Raw genomic sequence first — 19,318 nt, forward strand, 5'->3', positions numbered from 1 at the left:
GCTGGGAGGGATTGGGGGCAGGAGGAGAAGGGGACGAGAGTATGAGATGGCTGGATGGCATCACTGACTTGATGAACGTGAATCTGAGTGAACTCCGGGAGTTGGTGATGGACAGGGAGACCTGGCGTGCTGCGATTCATGGGGTCGCAAAGAGTAGGACACGACTGAGTGACTGAGGGAAAAAAAAAAAAAGCAGTATATCATTCTTCTGAAGATGGAAAAGTAAACTGATATATTATAGAAATATTTTCAAAATTAAATTTTCATGATTAAATGTGTTATTTAACTACAGAATTAAACACAGTACAGAAACATCTTTCCTGAACTTTCTAGAAATTAGGGAGTTACTGTATGGTCACGTAATTTAGAATTTTTTAACCAAAAATACTTCCCTAAGCCACATTCTGGTTTATACATCTATTACTGAGTATTAAACAATTTCAAAACTCATAGTAGCTTAACCGAAACCAAGTGAGTGACTCACTATGGTGACTTATAGTTTCTCAGAGCCGTGTACATTGACTGGGTTCAGCTGGGCAGTCCAGCTATTTGCGCAGTGCCTTTAGCTGGGAGCTCAGCTGAGGCTACAGCATCCAGGGTGGCTTTAAATCCTGCAGGACCTCTCTGTGCGTCGTATCTCAGACTCAATGATCTAGTCCAAACTTCTTCATAGCATGGGAGGATGATTTCTAAGAGAAAAACGTAGAAACCACCAGTCCTTTTAAAGCCTGGCTCAAAAGCTTCAGAGCACCACTTCCTTTGCATTCTAATTGTCACAGCGACTCACAAGCAACCGAAATTGAAAGGAAGGGATATAGGTACCACCTCTTGATGGGAGGAGGGGTACAAGATGTACACGGAGGAAGGGATTCCCCCACATACTCTAACAGCACTTGTGCCTAACAGACTGAAGAGTTCATGAATAAGCTGGCCAAAGTGCGGTCCCTTTAAAATTTTACCAGGTTTTTATTATACATTAAATTATTAAATGTGCACTAAATAAATGAACAAAAATCATCATAGTTGTTAAGCATAAACAAACATAGTAAGTATGGAAACTCCTTCTAAAGGAGATTGAAAGTCAGTTCTGAAAAGTGCTCTTTTTTAGAAGAAAGATGAAATATTTTAATTTTTAACTCTTCATATCTTTGTTAAGTTTATATGTCCTTTGAATACATGGGCAATCAGTATGAACAACTGTGTGCGTACTTTTCATTTAGTGTTAAAAAATGTGTTTCTGGGAATCAGTATAGTTCACACTCTTGGATTCTTTTCACAGTTAACTTTTTTTCTGTGTGTGTTGTGGTGAGAACACTCAAGATCTGCTCTCAGCAAATTTCAAGAATATAGTACAATATTATTAACTATCATCACAGGCTGCACATGAGATCCTCAAAAAATGAAATATTTTGAAATAGTTTTGAAAAAATTTGATACTATTTTTTTAGTATCGAATAGTTTCTCCAGTTCTACCTACTGAAACTACTGGGACTCTTTGGAGCTGTCGATCAGAGAAGGAAAGAAGAGGGAATTGTCAAAAACTAATAGGGAATAATGGAGCATCCATGAAAGAAAAAAATTCACTACGTATTCGGTCCTTAGTGAGAAACTTATTTTAAGATGTAATATTTTGTGTGTGTGCTTCATCTGTTTGTTTCTTAGGCTGATGACATCAGAGCTCTGCTGATAGATGCCATGCCCCCAGAGGCCTTACCGACGTGTTTCAAACCTCAGGCCACTGTCGTGAGCGCCTCTCTGATCTCACCAGCATCCACCCCCTCCTGCCTGTCTGCTGCTAGCAGCATAGACAACCTCACCGGCCCCTTAGCGGAGCTGGCCGTGGGAGGGGCATCCAACACCGGGGATGGCGCGGCGGGCGCAGAGAGGAAGGAAGGAGAAGGCAAGTGCACCGCTGAATGCCCGCTTGGTTTTGGTGTTCTAAATTAACGGGTTCCCTTGTTTCTGTTGGTAGTTATTGAACACCTCACTTAAAGACATCCTGTCTATGAGTTTTCACGTACACAGCAGTTCATAAGAAACATGTCTTCATAAACTCCCACTGTTCTGGGCACCAGAATCAGACAGCCACAGCCCCTACACGGTCTTACCCTCTTTCCCTCATGCTCTGCTGTCCAGGAACCTGAAACTTTGAAACACACATTTTGTTTAATCAGTTGCTGACTGCTGAAAAGTGTCCTCCATTTGATTTCTCCTGTGCTCAGCTCACGGCAGAAAAGTCCAAACAAGTGTATCCATGCTTTGTATGGCCCTCCTGCCTGTCTGCCATGAGTTTCCCTGCCATGAATAATATATTTGAAGAACTAAGGGCCGGCCGGGGCTTATGCCTTCCTCCAGCTTCCCCAAGGGAGGAAATCTTAGCATTTATATAAAATAAGATATTTTCTTTTTAAAAAAATGCGTTCGTAGACTAAATGCCTTGACCTCTGCATTGTCCTTACTCACATATATCCCAGTACATCCTTCTCCAACTGTAGTATCTTACTGCAGTACTGAGTGAGGCTTACTGAAATTATATCAAAAAAATGGAGAGAGATTATGTAAGAAATGAAAACTGAAACAACTGGTAAATTTTGATTTTTAAATTCCACTGTTAAATATATCACTAAAATCATTATATTGTGCTTTAAAATATTAATATAAATACTACTGATAAGATAAACTCTTCTTTTATTTCCCCATAAAATTCAGAGCTAACTTGAAGTGTAAATTAAATTTATGTAATTTAGATCGTTTTATGCTGTGTAGAAGCAGCTGCACAGGTGTGTAGAGGGGTGTGTCAGGGAGCCATGGCTTTAAGTAAATACTGAAGCTTCCATTAGCTTGATGTACTTCCTTCTGAAAAACTTTAACGTGTGTCTGTTTTAGTTGCGGGTCTTGACATGAATATTAGCCAGTTCCTAAAAAGCCTTGGTCTTGAACATCTTCGGGACATCTTTGAAACAGAACAGGTAAGCTCTCATATACTGTCCAGTCTTTTCAGTTAACTACTAGGAGTTATTAATTGCCAGTTATTCTTTTTTGCTTCTTAACCACTCTTTTAAAACTCAAAACAGATTTCTGAAGAAGCTAGGGGCATCTACTAATTATGCTTCTTTCCAAAATTGTCTAACAGATGGTGAGAGTCTTTAACGTTACGTTGTTGTATCTTCATAAGCAGTCTGGCTCAATATGTTTTATTACATGTCAAAATTTAGGCCATGAAACCACCTCAAAAGAATGCTTTCAAAATCTTCCCTCATCTTGTTTCCAAAAAATTATTAGCCTTTATTTACCTCATTTTATTACTAGTGTGACTGGATTCACTTAAAACTAGTAAGAAATTTTTATGTTAACTATTTAGCAAAATCTTCATGAAGCAGTTGTCCATTAAACTGGAAAGCAAAATAATTCCTAGGCAAGTGTACCTTTAAAAATTGCTCCTTTATGAAGTTTCCACTGTCTAGCTAGAGAGTGAAATATGTTGAACCGGAACTTGGCCATATGCTTAAAGACTTAGACTGTTTTCAGACAGATCTGAAATGCCTATAAAGATCTTAGTGTGAAATCATTAGGTTGTTTATGAATTAAGATCCTTCTGTTTGTCAGTCTGTTTTTATATGGAATAATGAGTTTTTAACTTATCACTATGTGATTTTATTACCATTAAACATCAAGTAATAAATCCCTGAGTTGAACTTGGATATTATCAATATACATAGAATCTTAGAATGGGAAGAATTTTTAGAGATCAGTAAGTCTTTCTCCCAGATACAGGAATTACCCTTTTTATATCGATGTGGAACAATATCTTGTTACAATTTGGACAGGTATAATGAAATGCTTCTAATCTAAAATACACCCACATCTGCCCCATGTTTAATCTGTTAATCATCTGTTTATCTTGACACTGTTTTGCACAGACATCTCACCCCTTTCTGCCTATTAGACTATTCATAGGGCTGCCTTGCCAAATTTCCACAGACCTGTGGCTTAAACAACAGAATGGTATTCCTTCACAGTTCTGGAGGCCTGAAGTTCAAAATCAGGGTGTCAGCAGGGCTTCAGTCCCTACAGAGGGTCTAGGGGAGAATCTGCCCCACACCTCTGCTAGCTGCTAGGCCCCTTCAGCTTCTGGCCGCATCCTTTCAATGTCTGCTTCTGTCTTCACCTTGCCTTCTCTGTGTCTGTCTTCTCTTCTGTGTATCTTTTGTAAGGATGCTTGCACTGAGTTTAAGCCCTCCCCACCTAGTCCGAGATGATCTCCTTATCTCAAGATCCTTAACTGAATTTACATCTGCAAAGATGTAAAAAAAAAAAGAAGTTTCTCAAATAAGGTTCTTCTCAAGTTCTGGGGATTAGAACTTGGACATATCTTTTTGAGGGTCACCAGTCAGCTCGCTGCAGCATAACTATAGCCCTTCTTACATTTCTAAGACCTAGTAAACTTATTGTGGATTTATCCTTCTAATCAACTACCCACCCCTACAAAGTTTCTCCTAATTTAGCATAATAAATTCATCTTCTTTTTTAGTTATTCTTTTTATGGATACAGTGTCCAGATTCTTCACTGGACCCTCTGGCCCATTCTGATTTCTTTGTAGGCATATAGTCAGTTCAGAGTTAATTTTTAAAACTCCAGGTCTTTTTCATATCAATGATGAAAGATTTTTTATGTCAGGATTTTCTAATGTCTTTCATTTTAGCTAAATTTCTTTATACTATATATTGTAGTTGATCTTTAATGATCAAAATGGTTTGGTAGAAGTAGCACTGGAATGAAAAAAGACCTTGATTCTGATTAAGGCATTTAACCTATCACTCGCCTTACCTGTAAAATAAAATAATACTTTCAAAAGTCCAGATAATTAAAATTCCCAGCCTTGTACAGCTGTGCCAGTTTTTAAAATATGCTTTTATGAAGCAATGGTTGTATTTTCTGTCTGGTGGTAGAGGTTTTATAAATGCTATAATAATTACCTTTGCCTTTAAGCTTCACCTGCCATTGATTCTCCCTCTGGCTTAGAGATTTCTTATGGGAATATCCTACACTGTAATACTCTTCTTCCCTTATCCTTCCTGAAGGTATTAAAGCTGTCTTAAGAGCAGTATCCTCTGCTGCAGCCATATTCTGGCCATTTCCCTTTTTCCCAAATCATATCCACAATAACTGAAATTTCACATAGCTTTGCTTAATAAAAACAAAGACCCAGATTCAAGCAAATCATTCCAGTTAGCCATTTTTCAAAAGAGTTCAGCCTCTACTGTTTTAGTCAGCTTGCATCATAATTTTTTCTTTTTTACTTTATATGTTCTCTTTTATAGTAATGGTACCCTATGGCATACTTATTTTATTGTTTTTAATAGTTTAATCTTACAGTTGGTCCTTTTGACAGCTTATCCTAGTTTCATCAGTTTCATTGTTATCTTTTTAATTGCACTTTTGTTCTGAGTAAATGGTTCCATTGATTTTCCTTTTGCCAGAGTAATTTCTGTATCCTTTTTTTTAATCAATATGTTGACGCTTCCATTTAACGTGTATTACCTAGCCTAATTCCTTCCCTGCAGACAAATAATATTATCATTCTCTGTATGGAACTGTGTGTGACTATGTTCTGGCCCAGTCTTCAAGCAATCAAAAGTTTTATTTTGACTACAGTTGTTTCTTGACTAGCCTTTAGTTCTAGAGTAATAAGTTCTGTAACCCTTTCCATAACTTATCCAGAGGACTTTTCTGCCGTTAACATTCTACATCAGTCCAGTAGAATGTGATGAGGTCAAGGTATTCATGAGGTGAGGGGAAGTATTATGGTGTGTGTGGATTGTACCCATTTAGTTGTTGTCTATTACTGATCTTGAGCCAGTCATTCTGTTTCCTGAGATGCTTTGACACATAACAGAGTATTACTTCCATTCTGATAGATACTTTTCTCCCAGTGGAGTGGGAGAAAAGTATTTATTTCTCCTCCTTCAGAGTATCATCACCCCACCTCTTACCTTCACAGTTATTCTCTCAGAAGTCTCTTAGCTAGCTTGTCATATATATTTTGCCAAGTTCTATATTAAGTAATATATACCTATGTCCTTTACAGAAGATCATTTATTTCTCCTCCTTCAGAGCATCATCACCCCACCTCTTACCTTCACAGTTATTCTCTCAGAAGTCTCCTAGCTAGCTTGTTTGTCATATATATTTTGCCAAGTTCCGTATTAAGTAATATATACCTATGTCCTTTACAGTTAAGTGTCGTACCAGGGTCACTCGGGCCCTTTCTCTATAACCTAGCTTCCTGACTATGATACTTTTTCTGTGGGAAAGGCTCTTTGATTTACATTGCAATTCCTGCAACATAAATGCTATGACTTAGAAGACTCCTTGTGAACCTACTTCTGGTCCACGTATATATATGAAAAGTGACCAAATCAATTTTTATTTCAGAATCTAAAGACAAAGGCATGGACTCAGTAAATTAATTATGAACATGATTGCAAAGTTAATTCTAATATCTGTTACTATAGCCTGCAACTTAGCAACGTAAAAGAAAGGCCTTTTTCGTTAAAACCCCAGTGTTTCTCCCTCCACCCCAGAGAAAATAAATAAATCTTAGAAACAAGAGGCAGCTCTTCTTAAAGTAACATTCTCGAAGTGAAATTTGCTTTATATGTAAGATGATTTAACTGATAGATGGGTGATCTTCGTGTTAAAGGTTATAATTTGGTTTTAATGCATGTTGAATATAAATAACTGGCCCAACAAACTTGTAATTTCCTAGATGTAACTATGTTGTGTTTTTTTTAAGTGAGTTAAAAATTTTCAGAAAAACATTTCTAGCAGTATAAAAGCTTTGAATCTTGGAGAAACGTGTCTAAAATCCACCTTCCAGCCATTTCCACTTCTTTTATTATTAATACAGTAATACCATATTCGCTGTTCATCAGAGTTTGGAATAACGTTTACTCCCATGCCTTTCTGTTCCTTCACCATGTCTGTTACTAAGCCCGGTCATCTCTCCCTTTGAAGTTGCTCTCCAATTCACCCCTTCCGGTCTTCTCCACCCCACCACCATCACCTTGTTCACAGTCACTTTCCCTTCCAGATCTGCCCTTCGTACCACCGTCCTCCTGAAATACAGTTTGTATTGCTCTGCTGAAAAGGTGTCCTTGGGCATTTTGGACACTGTCTTCGCTTGATGTGTAAGACCCATAAAGCCCTGCTCTTAGCCTACTGCTCTGTCCATCACTTTTTTTTGTTCCTGTATATACTTTATACACTAACCATTTTGAACTTTATTATTAATACTAGAGTCTCTCAAATGTTTTCTATTCACTTGGTTTTCCTTTTGTACATAGTGTTCCCTTTGTCGTAAACACTCTTCCCTTCTTCCTCTAAGTCTTCCTCCTCAGCTGAATTATTACCTTCTTTTAAGAACCTTTCCTGACCCCCTTCCTGTTCCTTTCTTAGTTCCCAGTCCCACTTATAACCTCAACACAGTAGCCTTCCTGAGAGTTCCCATGGGATTCCTCCAAAACATTTACCGACCTTTACCAGATATTTGTGTTGACTTTTTTATCTCCTTGGTAGAGGAACTATCATGACCTGTAGTGTTAGTGTTCTGTTTGTTCCCTGGCCCCACTGTTTCACTACCACCTGGGGCCAGCTGTTTACCTTTCTGAGCTGTAATGGGTCATTTTAGAATTAAATGAAATGTTTAATTAGTCACTTTTGGGGGAATACCTAGCATATAGAAGGTACTCATTAAATACATTATATATGAATGAATGAACAAGTGAACATAAGTGTAAATTCAGTAGCTAGTTATTTAAGGTTTTCTAGTCCCCAGTTCCAATAAATATAAGGACAAATTGAGTACCATGTAACTCAAAGCAGTTAAATTTAATGTTTAATTATTTTAGCTCTCTAGTCATCCCTTTTAAGACAGATAAGCAAAGAGAAAGACAAATATGGCAATACATTTCAGCTCTTCTGTATACTGTTTTTATGATTTCACTGAGCCTGAATTTCTTCATAAGGACAGTAATAGTATAACATGGGTCATTATGAGGATGAAATGAGGTATTCATTTCACAATTGGAATCACATAATGAACAAATGTATCAAATGTTCTCCATTTCTTCTCTGGAACCTAATACTATGTTTTGTTGGCCTGGTTTCTGCTTCTTTCAGACATACACTGTACGTATCAATTCAGAAAAGCTAAAAGACTCTAAGTTGAAGCTGCCACATAGATATGAGATCCTGTTTTTATGTCAACCTGATCTGAAGTTTAGAAGAAAAAAGTGGAATATCAGTACTGTAGTAAACCTTGTACATGGTTTCCAAATTATATTAAAATCACATCTAGCTAAAAATGTAAAGACTCCTATTATGTTGCAGACTTTGCTGTCTCAAAGATGTACATTTCAGAACTGAGCTTTTTTAAGAAGCTCTGCGGAAAACTTCTTTGGGTGATTGGAAGTGAATTGCCCATTTTGTGCAATGGAGAGATGATTTCTTAAATGGCCACTTAGGAGCAATATAGCAGGTTATTTCCAAAGAGTGAATGATGTATGCTTTTTGCTCTGAGAAGATCAGACTCATTATATAATATTTTATTCTGACAGTAAAAATCATCAGAGTTCCAGACCTAATTTGTTAGTTTTTTAAAATGTTATGTGCAAGTATAAAGGTAGAGAAGGCCGTGGATAAAAATATCTTGAGTTGGAAAAGAGTGTTTATCAAAGGATTTCTCTGTTTCCCAAGGAAAAAGAAAATCAAAAGCTAATCTTGTGAAGTAGTATTTGAATTGTCACAGGACCAGCTTCTGAGCTGAAAATTTAGGAGATGCCGCTACTGGAGATTTCACCCTGTGCGTTCAGAGCACCACCACTGGGTGGCGGCAGAGGCGCAGCTACTTTCAGTCAACAAAGGAAAGACCTTGATCTCGAAGTGTAGAAGCGAACTACCTCCGTTTACAGGGATAAATCACCAAAACTTAAAAAAAAAAAAAGACCAAAACTTTTAATCCACTGTTTTGAACAAAAATAAAATGTATGTTAGACTTCAGGGATTGTTAGATGGCTTTTAAACTCTTTCAAATTCTACCTACTCTCTTTTCTCCAAAATGGAATTCTTTATATAGTTTCTATATAAGATGGTTTGTAATCTAACTAAATACTTGTGATATAAATCTTGCTACTTTCTCAGGCAGCCTCTTCCATGCTTGAATACTTCTTAGCACTAGGAAGTTCTTTTTTATTTTTATATAAATCCCACTTCCCTAAAGCTTCTTCTGTTTCATTGTGCTGAGCCCCTCTTTCCCCTACCATTCATCTTTGCCTCCTTCTGGATATTGAGATCTGGTATTTCCCCCATTTTCAAGCTGCTGGTTGTCTCCTCTTATATCTTGAGGCAAGCAAAATGTGGTAGAATGAAATAATCAAAAGGAAAAATGGCAGTGATCATTTTATACTTCTATAGCATTGTTTCTCCCATTTTCCTTCTCCATGGACTGAAAGCAAATCAAGGAGTATTTCAAGTAAGCAAAACCCTGGTAAGGTTATGAAGGCAACTTTAAGAAGATGTAAGTTCATGCTGATAAAGGAGACAAGGATTTTCTTAATTTGACTGGATACTGGAACACTGAAGACAAATGGAAAAGTTTTCATCATCTGATGAACTGTTAAAGATTTAGCAATTTTGTTACATTTTTCAGATTACCCTAGATGTGTTGGCTGATATGGGTCATGAAGAGTTGAAAGAAATAGGCATCAATGCATATGGACACCGCCATAAATTAATCAAAGGAGTAGAAAGACTCCTAGGTGGACAACAAGGTAAGCTATTGAAAAATAAAGAGGTTTCAGAAATTAGTGATAAAGTGTCCTGTGAAGTGAAAGTCACTCATTTCATGTCCAACTCTTTGCAACCCCATGGACTATGCATGGAATTCTTTAGGCCAGAATACTGGAGTGGGTAGCTAGCTGTTCCCTTCTCCAGGGAATCTTCCCAATCTGGGGATCGAACCCAGGTCTCCCTCATTGCAGGCAGATTCTTTACCAGCTGAGCCACCAGGGAAGTGTCCTGCATGGCATTTAATCAGGTGGCCTGACCCCAGAGCTCACACACTCAGCTTGTGGCATCTCCTGCCTGTCCGTCTCCATCATTAGTCTCGCTCTCCCTCAAGTCATTCAGGCTAAAAATCAGAGTCACTCTTCCCTCTCCCCCATAACCTTGCATCCTAAATATCCCTGGATCTGCACTTCGGGCCCTTCCCACTGCTGTCACCTAATCCACGTCACTATCATCTCTCTCTTGGACTGACACAGCCACCTTCCAACTTGTCTCCAACAGTCACCTTTGCCGCCTCCCACCCCTACCCGGCTCCCCGAACCTTCCTTAGATGATAACCAGAAGACCCTTTTCAGAATGACTGTATGATTGTATCATTCCAGTGCTTGAAATCCTTCAGTAGAGTACAGAGTACTGTTGGTTTTAGGATAAAATCAAGGGTTCACAGCATGACTGTTCATAATCTGCTGTCTTACCCTGTGTCCTTTTCCCTCCTTCACAACTGTCAGCGCAGTCTTTTTCTGTTGGGCTTTGCTGTTACACACCTCTCTTTCTTTTTCTGTATGCCTCCATGTTTGTCATTCCTCTGTTTGTTAGAAGTGCTTTCAGTCTAGAAAAGCAAAGAGAGAGAAAAGAAACAACTGAATTAGTCTGCAGTAAAATTGCAAGAGTGACATGAAAGTAAATGTTAGCAGGTATTGATCTTGACTCTTGCTTATTTAGCTGTACTAACTCGACAAGAATAATGAAATTAACAAGAATAATGTACTTTTAACTTATTATATAAGGGACCATTTCAAGCTGTCTCACAGATGCTAATTCTTTTAGAGGATAATTCTTACATTTTAGACCTGACTGCATTTAATTACAGTGTGTTCTCTTTTGGATCAGAATCATGTATGTTCATGATTGAGTTCAACAAATAATTGTTGAGTCTGTTGTGGGTATAGGGAACTTTAAGAACAGAGCAAATTGAACCCCAAACACATCTCCGTTACTTTTTTCTTGTCTTTGGATGTATTTGTTTAATATAACCTTATATATTGGGTTCAAGTTGCAAATAGCTTAGACTTGTTCCAAAATGTCAACTATTTATGAGAGTTTTCCATAAAATGGAGCCTGGATAGTGTAGCTCTTTGTTTAATATGTTAATTTTTCTTCCCTGCAGGCACCAATCCTTATTTGACTTTTCACTGTGTTAATCAGGGAACCATTTTGCTGGATCTTGCTCCAGAAGATAAAGAGTATCAGTCAGTAGAAGAGGAGGTAATGTACATCAGAATTTGTCATTATCTTTTCCTGAAATCCCTGCTTACACCTGTGTTTCCAGGAGAGGTAAACTGGTCTTGTATTGACTGACGGCCTGTTGCCTGTTTATTGTCTTGTCTCCCTTAGCCGTTGTGGTGGCATGTTGCCAGCATTAAAGCAGGGCTGCAGAGGCGGCCCTGCTCTATGTTGCTTTCGCATCAGAACCCTGAGGGTTTCCAGTGGGTGGGCCACAGGTGCCTTTTTACTCTGGACACTTTCCTGAAACTCGTAGAAGTAAAGAGACCCTATAGAACTATTTTTTATACTGTTAAAATACTACCTAAAAATAATACGGAGTGAGAATCTTGTCTCATAAATAATAAACATCTTCTCATTTTCATCAAAGTTCTAAAAGGTGGTTATAAAGTAATGTGTGCTTAGGAAACCTGCCTCATAACTCCAGTCACCTTTCATTTCTACAGTCAGTTATTTTAAAGCACCAGAGTAAGACTTTGTATGAACCTCCTGGTAGACGTGATGCCACAGAGATGCCCCCTCTCCTGATGGCTTATGCCTCACTTAGCTTATACATCACAAAGTGCCTAATGGCATTATCATAATAAATAAGCTTCCTAACTAATTCCAGCGTTTTGCAGAGAAAGGCATGCCTATATTTTTGTTTGTTTTCCACCTCTTAATTAGTGCTGACATGATTCCCATCCCAGGGTCTCGGGACCCTTACCCCAGGGTAGCATTGAAGCTCGTTCTTAGTTTAGCAGGAAAGCATCCTGTTTTCTCCTGTCTTACTGAGTAGTCATTCTCCTTATAGTGAGTAAATTCTGATTATAAGGTCAAAAATGTAGGGACTAACTTCACAAAGGGAGCAGTGAGATAGAGAATCAACTCTTTGAGTCAGTTCTCTGAGAAACTCAGGAATTTAAAACATCTTAGTTTTCAAACTATCATAATTCTTAATTTGAAGATTAGAAGGGTAAGTAGTGTTCAGAAGATAGTTATTCCACTTACTTACAAGTTATACCCAGCTTCCCCCGTCTGTGCAAATATACTTTGAGATCCTAGAGCAAAGAGATGACGTGGACTTTTTCACCTAAGGGACAAAAATTTATTGATTTTTATCAATTTTTTTCTGTTTATTTTTAGCACTAGTGCAATGGGGTATTAGTTCAACATCAGTAGGAGTTTTAGTTTGACTTAATCACAATGTTGGTTCTCCTCAATAACAAAAAACAGTACTGTGGATGACTTACTATGGTATTTTACCCCATGGTGTTTGCAGAAAGACCTTTCAAAGCTTTTATTAAAAAATAAATAGAAAGTGTAAAAGTTTGATATTTATGTCTATTTTCTCACCAGAAATACTTATTCACTAAACTTACTGACTCATTTATAGTAAACTCCTATTTACTTACTAGTGCTGAGTCTTAGACTCATTAGTGAAACAATACAGTAGAATTAAAATGTTGATTGAAAACAGGAGGAATGTCTTCAGAATTCCACACCAGCATATTTTCAGAAAGTTGTTTTGTTTTGTTCTGTAGATGCAAAGTACAATTCGAGAACACCGAGATGGTGGTAATGCTGGAGGCATCTTCAACAGATACAATGTCATTCGAGTAAGTTTTGAGCATTTCAGGGTGAAAATTGGATTGCACAGCTTGCCTGACAATCAGATATAAGCTAGATCTGTTGACATTCATGAGACCAGTATGGTGATAAGACTCCCAGCTCACCCACAAATTTGAACTGTAATTTCTGTTTTCACTATTTCAAAGTAGTATTAAAGGCCTCGGTTTTTAATCTGATTGAGTCAGTGATTATATCAGAATGCATATATCTCTTAATCTCAGTATTTTAATTCATAACATGAAATAAATGACTGCCATGTGCTTTTTTCAAAGGGGTGTCATAAAGATGAATAAAATCTGTTGATAAGTAGTTTAACCCTTTGGATTAATGGACCTATTGATATTACACCAGTGCACATCAGAATTACCTGGGGAGCTTTCTGAAAGTCCAGATTTACAGGCCCCTACAACCTGAAGTCCTCAGGTGATTTTGAAGTATAGCCAGGTCAGGTGTAGATAACGAACAAAAATTGTAGTTGAAAATTGTCACTGAAAACAGAGTATTAACTGAATTATAGTGACCTGGCAACTGTATCATTTTTAAATAATGTTTTAAGCAAACGAAACAAAAATTGAACCTCCCTAAAGAAAAACATACTTTTTATTTTAAATTATAAACTGCCAGTTAACATGCATTTCACTGATTCGCATCTTTCTTCCTCATCTTTAAAGATTCAGAAAGTTGTGAACAAGAAGTTAAGAGAGCGGTTCTGCCACAGACAGAAGGAAGTGTCTGAGGAGAATCACAACCACCACAATGAGCGCATGCTGTTTCACGGTGAGCACCCACTGGTCAGCAGCTCTGTTTGCAAACTCCAGGAAGGTGAAAAGCCTGTGATATTGACTGTATTCGTGTCATGTTAAAAATGGTTTTTATTTATTTATCTTTTTCATTACATGTTGGTACCAGCTTTCTAAAGCATTACACGTATGGGCTTTCCAAGGCACATACAATGAAAATAATTTATCTGAAATTGTGTCATAATTTAAATTGCATGCTGAGCCATCTAGATGGTGAAACACTATTTTTGTAGTAGTTCAGCAGAATTGTTTTAGTTTATTGGATTATCTGTTTTTGCTTAAAGCAATACCGGGTGTAAAATAATCTGTATTTTCAAAGTTACGTTGTACTTTGCTATCTAAAATCTCACTATGAATCCCTGGTAAAATTCTAGTACATGAGAGTAACTTATGTATCGTAGACCATCCTACAGAGTAAACTTCCCATATAAGCATTATTAGTGTTACCCTGCCAAGTGCAAATAGTATGTAGCTAATGGAGATTCTAGAAAGTGCTCAAAACTGATCTGTCTTTATATTTTTAGGTTCTCCTTTCATTAATGCCATTATTCATAAAGGGTTTGATGAGCGACATGCATATATAGGAGGAATGTTTGGTGCTGGGATTTATTTTGCTGAAAACTCCTCTAAAAGCAACCAGTATGTTTATGGAATTGGAGGAGGAACAGGCTGTCCCACGCACAAAGACCGGTCATGTTATATTTGTCACAGGTGAGCATCATGCCTTCTGTGTAAGGGTTGCTATCCTCAGGTCATGGACCAGATTAGTTTCTCAGGCTCTGCAGAAGTCACAGGTCATTCTCACTCTTACTCCTAACAAATCAGACCATCTTGGGGGTTAGATAGGAATAGCTGATCTGCCCCTGCCCTAATCAGATCAATGACAGCAGAGCCGACAGCAGCTGTGGTAAAAGCCAGGTATTTGTCTGGGAAAAGCCAGTCATAGGTTACAGCGAAGCTCCCTCCATCTTGACTTTCTTCCTGGGCTCCACTCTCCTTATTTCAGATTCAGGACAAGACTGAGAATTATTTCTGGAGAACAAGGAACCTCTAGCACTGGTCACATTTGAACTAGAGCACATAACTTCTCTAAGCAAGTAGAATCTTTCATTTGTTCCTGGTCAGCGTTTGCCGCACAGGGTATTGGTATCCCACACTGGGGCCACTGCATCTGCAGGCCACACACAGGCACAGGGCAAGCTGGCGAGCAGACATGAGCCAGCTAGGCAGGGCCTGCATCTTATCCTGTCTCCATAGCAACACGGGTGCCCTGGGGCAGGAGGCAGAAGGCAGGAGCGAGGGCTATCAGGTCACACTTTGTGTGACATACGGACACTGGGTATAGCCATGGCAGTGGGCCCAGCAGGCTGAGCAGGCAGAGTCCTATGGCACTGTAGTGCCACCACAGTGTGGAAATAGAGCTCAAAAAGCTTCCTTCTAAAGCACTTCCAAACCTTTTCCTCTGGGACCCACAAGAGGATACAGTTGATGCCAAGCCAACATCACCAGTAGCATCACACTAAAAAAGCCAGCCTAGGCAGGATTCAATTAAACTGGGTCTAGTACAGTTTTGATTCACAGTAATATTTGTTTAGTCATAATGCACAGATCATACTTCATTATTTAAATACTACTTGATTGAATAATAACTATTTACAGTTAACAGTAGGACCAAATCTTATAGCTAAGATGTCTATTAATATGTTCAAGTATTTATTAAGGGTTTACAGACTTTTATTTCAAAAGGCCACAGTGGTAAATATTTTAGGCTTTCCAGGCTATAGGATCCCTGTCACAATGACTCAGCTCTGTGCTTATACAAAAGCAGCTACAGACAGCCTGTAATGAATGTGTCTGTGTTCCAATAAAGTTTTATTTACAAAAACAGATAGCAGCCTAGATTTGGCCCATAGTTTGCCAATGCCTAGTTTATTTAATACACTCTGTTCCCAATCAATCTTTCTTTTCCTCCAAATATTTAACAACTGCCTCAATTCATGTTTCACTCAGGTAGTGAACTTTCTGGCCATATATTGAAGCTAAATATTTGTATATATAATCCACTTTTATTATTATTCTTTATCTCATCTCAGACTTTACATCTTCATAATGAGTAAACCTAATTTTAACTTCAGACGCTGTTGCCATCTGCTTATTTTCTTCACTTTCCTCCTATCCATCCATACTCATTCTTCCAGAATGCAGTTTCACCAGTATTTGTCTTTTTCCACTAGTCAAAACTTGCCAGGTGTTATCTGTGATTGATTTCTAAACCATACCAAAACCACTTTAAACTTTAAGTGGAACTATTGAACCTGCTAACTGCTTATAGTAAATCAGTATTTCAAATAGTATCCTATTCCTACTCATAAAATTAAAAATGACATTTAAATTAGCTTGCCTTACGTTAACTATCTTTTTAAAAAATCAATAAACCTACCAGTTACACCATTCTAAGATTTAAAGCTTCCCTCAAAGTATTGCTTTGCTTTTTTCTTCAGGCAAATGCTTTTCTGTAGAGTGACCCTTGGCAAGTCCTTTCTGCAGTTCAGCACCATGAAAATGGCCCACGCCCCTCCAGGCCATCACTCTGTCATTGGGAGGCCAAGTGTGAATGGGCTGGCCTACGCCGAATACGTCATCTACAGAGGAGAGCAGGTATGGTGCTTGTGAAATAAGCGAGACCAGGCTGCTGTAAACAGTTGATTCAAAATGCGAAGACCACATAAGAATTAAAACCATTTAATGTAATAATGTAAATATGAATTTAGCTGAATTTTCAAATGGATTGAAAAGGAGAAAAAATAGATTATATACACGGAAACAATATCTTATCATATGCCAGCAGTCTTGGGCCAGGTGAGGTGTGGAGTAGTGCGAAGAATTGCAAACAAATACTGGATTTCATTTAGATCTATTGATTGTGGGCAAAGATTTCAAACTCTTTCAGGTGTATTCTGGGATTAAGCACATGAGTAAATATGTTGATGTGCTGATTTGGGGAACTGGGTTCTCACTGTGGAAGAAGAGACGTAAATATGGAATGAGGGAAGGTAAGAATGACTCTAGGGACAGACAGAGATTGGAGGTATTGATAGGAACAAATGGTTCCTAGTATGTTTGTACACATGTAAGTATATGTATGTATAGGTTTATGAGCAAGAGATATGTGTTAGGCACATGTATATATATGAGTACATATGTGCATGAATTTCTTAGCACTGTCTGCTGAAAGCAAAAAAAGAAAACCAAAACCCAGTAGTAATGAGGACTCCTCAAGCCCAGATCTTGGCCCGTAATACGATGCCCCATAGAAGGATCTTTGAAGAAACAGCTAATTCCAGGGCTGGAGCAGATTAGGAACTGATTACACCAGAAAGGAATGAAGTCCTCAAAAACAATGATGGGAGCATGTCACAGGGACACAAAGCTCGGAGTGGCTCCCAGTGGCCAAATCTGAGATAATTTGAACATCAGAATAAGTATAGTAATAAATTTTACACCATTGGAAAGAATAGGAATTTATGATTCCATACGGATAACAAAGAAAGGAAGGAAGAGAGGGAGGGAGGAAGCTTTCAGGTTAAATGAAACCCGAGAGACAGGACAGCTAACTGCAGATTCTCCCCCCAAGGTAGATCTGGTACTAGAAGAGAAAGGACGTTATTAGATCCACAGTTAAAATTGAAATATAAATGGTAGGTTAAAAAAATGTTTTATGTCAGTATAAAACTTATATATGAGAATATCCCTATTCTTAGGAAATTAATACTGGCATATTTAGGGATAAAAAACCATGACGAGGTATATTACTTACTCTGAAATGACTCAGGGAGAAACATATCTGAATCTCTCTGTGTGTCTGTCTAGTATATAGACAAGTAGGGGGAAAGTCCACATGATAAAGCAAATAGGATAAATAAAACCTTAGCAATATTTGGGTGTAGGTAAAGGGTTGGACACGACTGAGAGACTGGACTTAGAAAGGGTATACAGGTATATTAGGTACTAGTTTAATTTTTGCAACTTAATGTGCCAGTTTGCCGTTGTTTACAAATAAAGTTTTTAAACTACCAAAGAATACTTTTGTCAGATTTTTCGTTTTAAATCAGAAATGCCCAGCTTCTAGAAAAAATATTTTCACTTTGACTCAGTAATTCTACCTTAAGAAATTTGTTTCAGATAAAATCAGTGACAGTCACATCCCCCAAAAAGCACGTAGAAGGATGTTCATTGCTGTCTCGATTATCATAATAAAAATTTTAAACAAACTAAATACTTAGCAAAAAGGGAATGATTAAATGAATGTTAGTATATTTGTGTGCCTGTGATTTAAAACTATGTCTACATGGTATTTGCTAAATATAGAATCAACCAAAACATAAGAGCAATTATCTCTGGGTATTAAGATTATAGATGATTACAGTTTTCTCTACCGAAACTTTTCCAGATCTTGTAAGTTAGCTATGGGAAATAGAATTTCATTCACATTTGGGTGGAAAGAAATAACATGTCTAGTATTTGCTGATCTTTTAACCATTTCCCAAGTACTTTGACTTGGTAACTTGTTGAAATTCTCTTGCTAGAAAAATTTAAAGAATGATGTGGTCCACATCATATTTGAAAGAAAAAAAAGGTACCTTGAAAATAGATAAGCTCTTTTGTTTCAGGGGAGCACACCTGTGCTTCCATATGCAGGTAACACATGGACAGTGTTAATTATAATGTCTACTAATTGAGTCGTTGCCCATGAGCAATTTCTCCTGACTTATGGTAGTTTTCCTTTGCCAACTTTTCTTTCATTCCCCTTAGTTATACCTTATATCATATTTCACCTTTAGTATCAACATTTTTAAGAACATGTAAATGTTTTATTCAGAGGGTTGATCTGAGGAGCATTATATATTATTGGTGGGATTGTTTCTTTCTTTAGAATTGAAAAGATTTATTGAAAATTAACTGCACTGTACTTGAAAGAAAAATAGTTCCGATTTTAGTATATGACTGGACTTAAAATATCAGGAATGCTTTTGTATGTTATACTTTAAGCTTCACATTAATTAGACATAGAGGAGGTATTCTCTGGTCATTGGCAGCCACAGAGATGTAGCCTGTTTTACTGAAGTGATATGAACAACACAGAGCAACTTAACCTGGAGAACGGGACAGAACAATTTGTAGAATGATTTTCAAACATACAGAATCATTCAAGGGAGCATGATGCTTCCTCATCTCAGTGGAGAATAAACTATAAACACTTGAGTTTATAGCATTGAGGATTTGAGTTCACTCAGTCATGTCCAACTCTTTGTGACACCATGAACTATAAAGTCCACGGAATTCTCCAGGCCAGAATACTGGAATGGGTAGCCTTTCCCTTCTCCAGGGGACCTTGCCAACCCAGGGATTGAACCCAGTGTCTCCCACATTGCAGGCGGATTATTTACCAGCTGAGCCACCTGGGAAGCCCAAGAATACTTGAGTGGGTAGCCTATCCCTTCTCCAGCAGATCTCCTGGATCCAAGAATCAAACCGGGGTCCCCTGCATTGTAGGAGG

At 37.8% G+C, this 19,318-nt stretch overlaps 1 protein-coding gene across 2 annotated transcripts in view; it reads left to right on the plus strand.

The window, feature by feature from the left end:
• The window catches only part of TNKS (tankyrase), a 153,465-nt gene that overhangs the window by 127,365 nt on the left and 6,782 nt on the right, over positions 1-19,318 (plus strand). For both annotated transcript variants that reach the window (XM_004021749.5, XM_042241375.1), the window contains exons 19-26: positions 1,663-1,900; positions 2,887-2,969; positions 9,711-9,831; positions 11,235-11,332; positions 12,874-12,948; positions 13,633-13,738; positions 14,286-14,472; positions 16,263-16,419. In XM_004021749.5, coding sequence (XP_004021798.5) covers positions 1,663-1,900; positions 2,887-2,969; positions 9,711-9,831; positions 11,235-11,332; positions 12,874-12,948; positions 13,633-13,738; positions 14,286-14,472; positions 16,263-16,419 — 1,065 coding nt within the window. The remainder of the gene's footprint in view (positions 1-1,662; positions 1,901-2,886; positions 2,970-9,710; positions 9,832-11,234; positions 11,333-12,873; positions 12,949-13,632; positions 13,739-14,285; positions 14,473-16,262; positions 16,420-19,318) is intronic.

This window comes from Ovis aries, chromosome 26, assembly GCF_016772045.2.
Source record: "Ovis aries strain OAR_USU_Benz2616 breed Rambouillet chromosome 26, ARS-UI_Ramb_v3.0, whole genome shotgun sequence".
NCBI classification, from domain to species: Eukaryota; Metazoa; Chordata; class Mammalia; order Artiodactyla; family Bovidae; genus Ovis; species Ovis aries.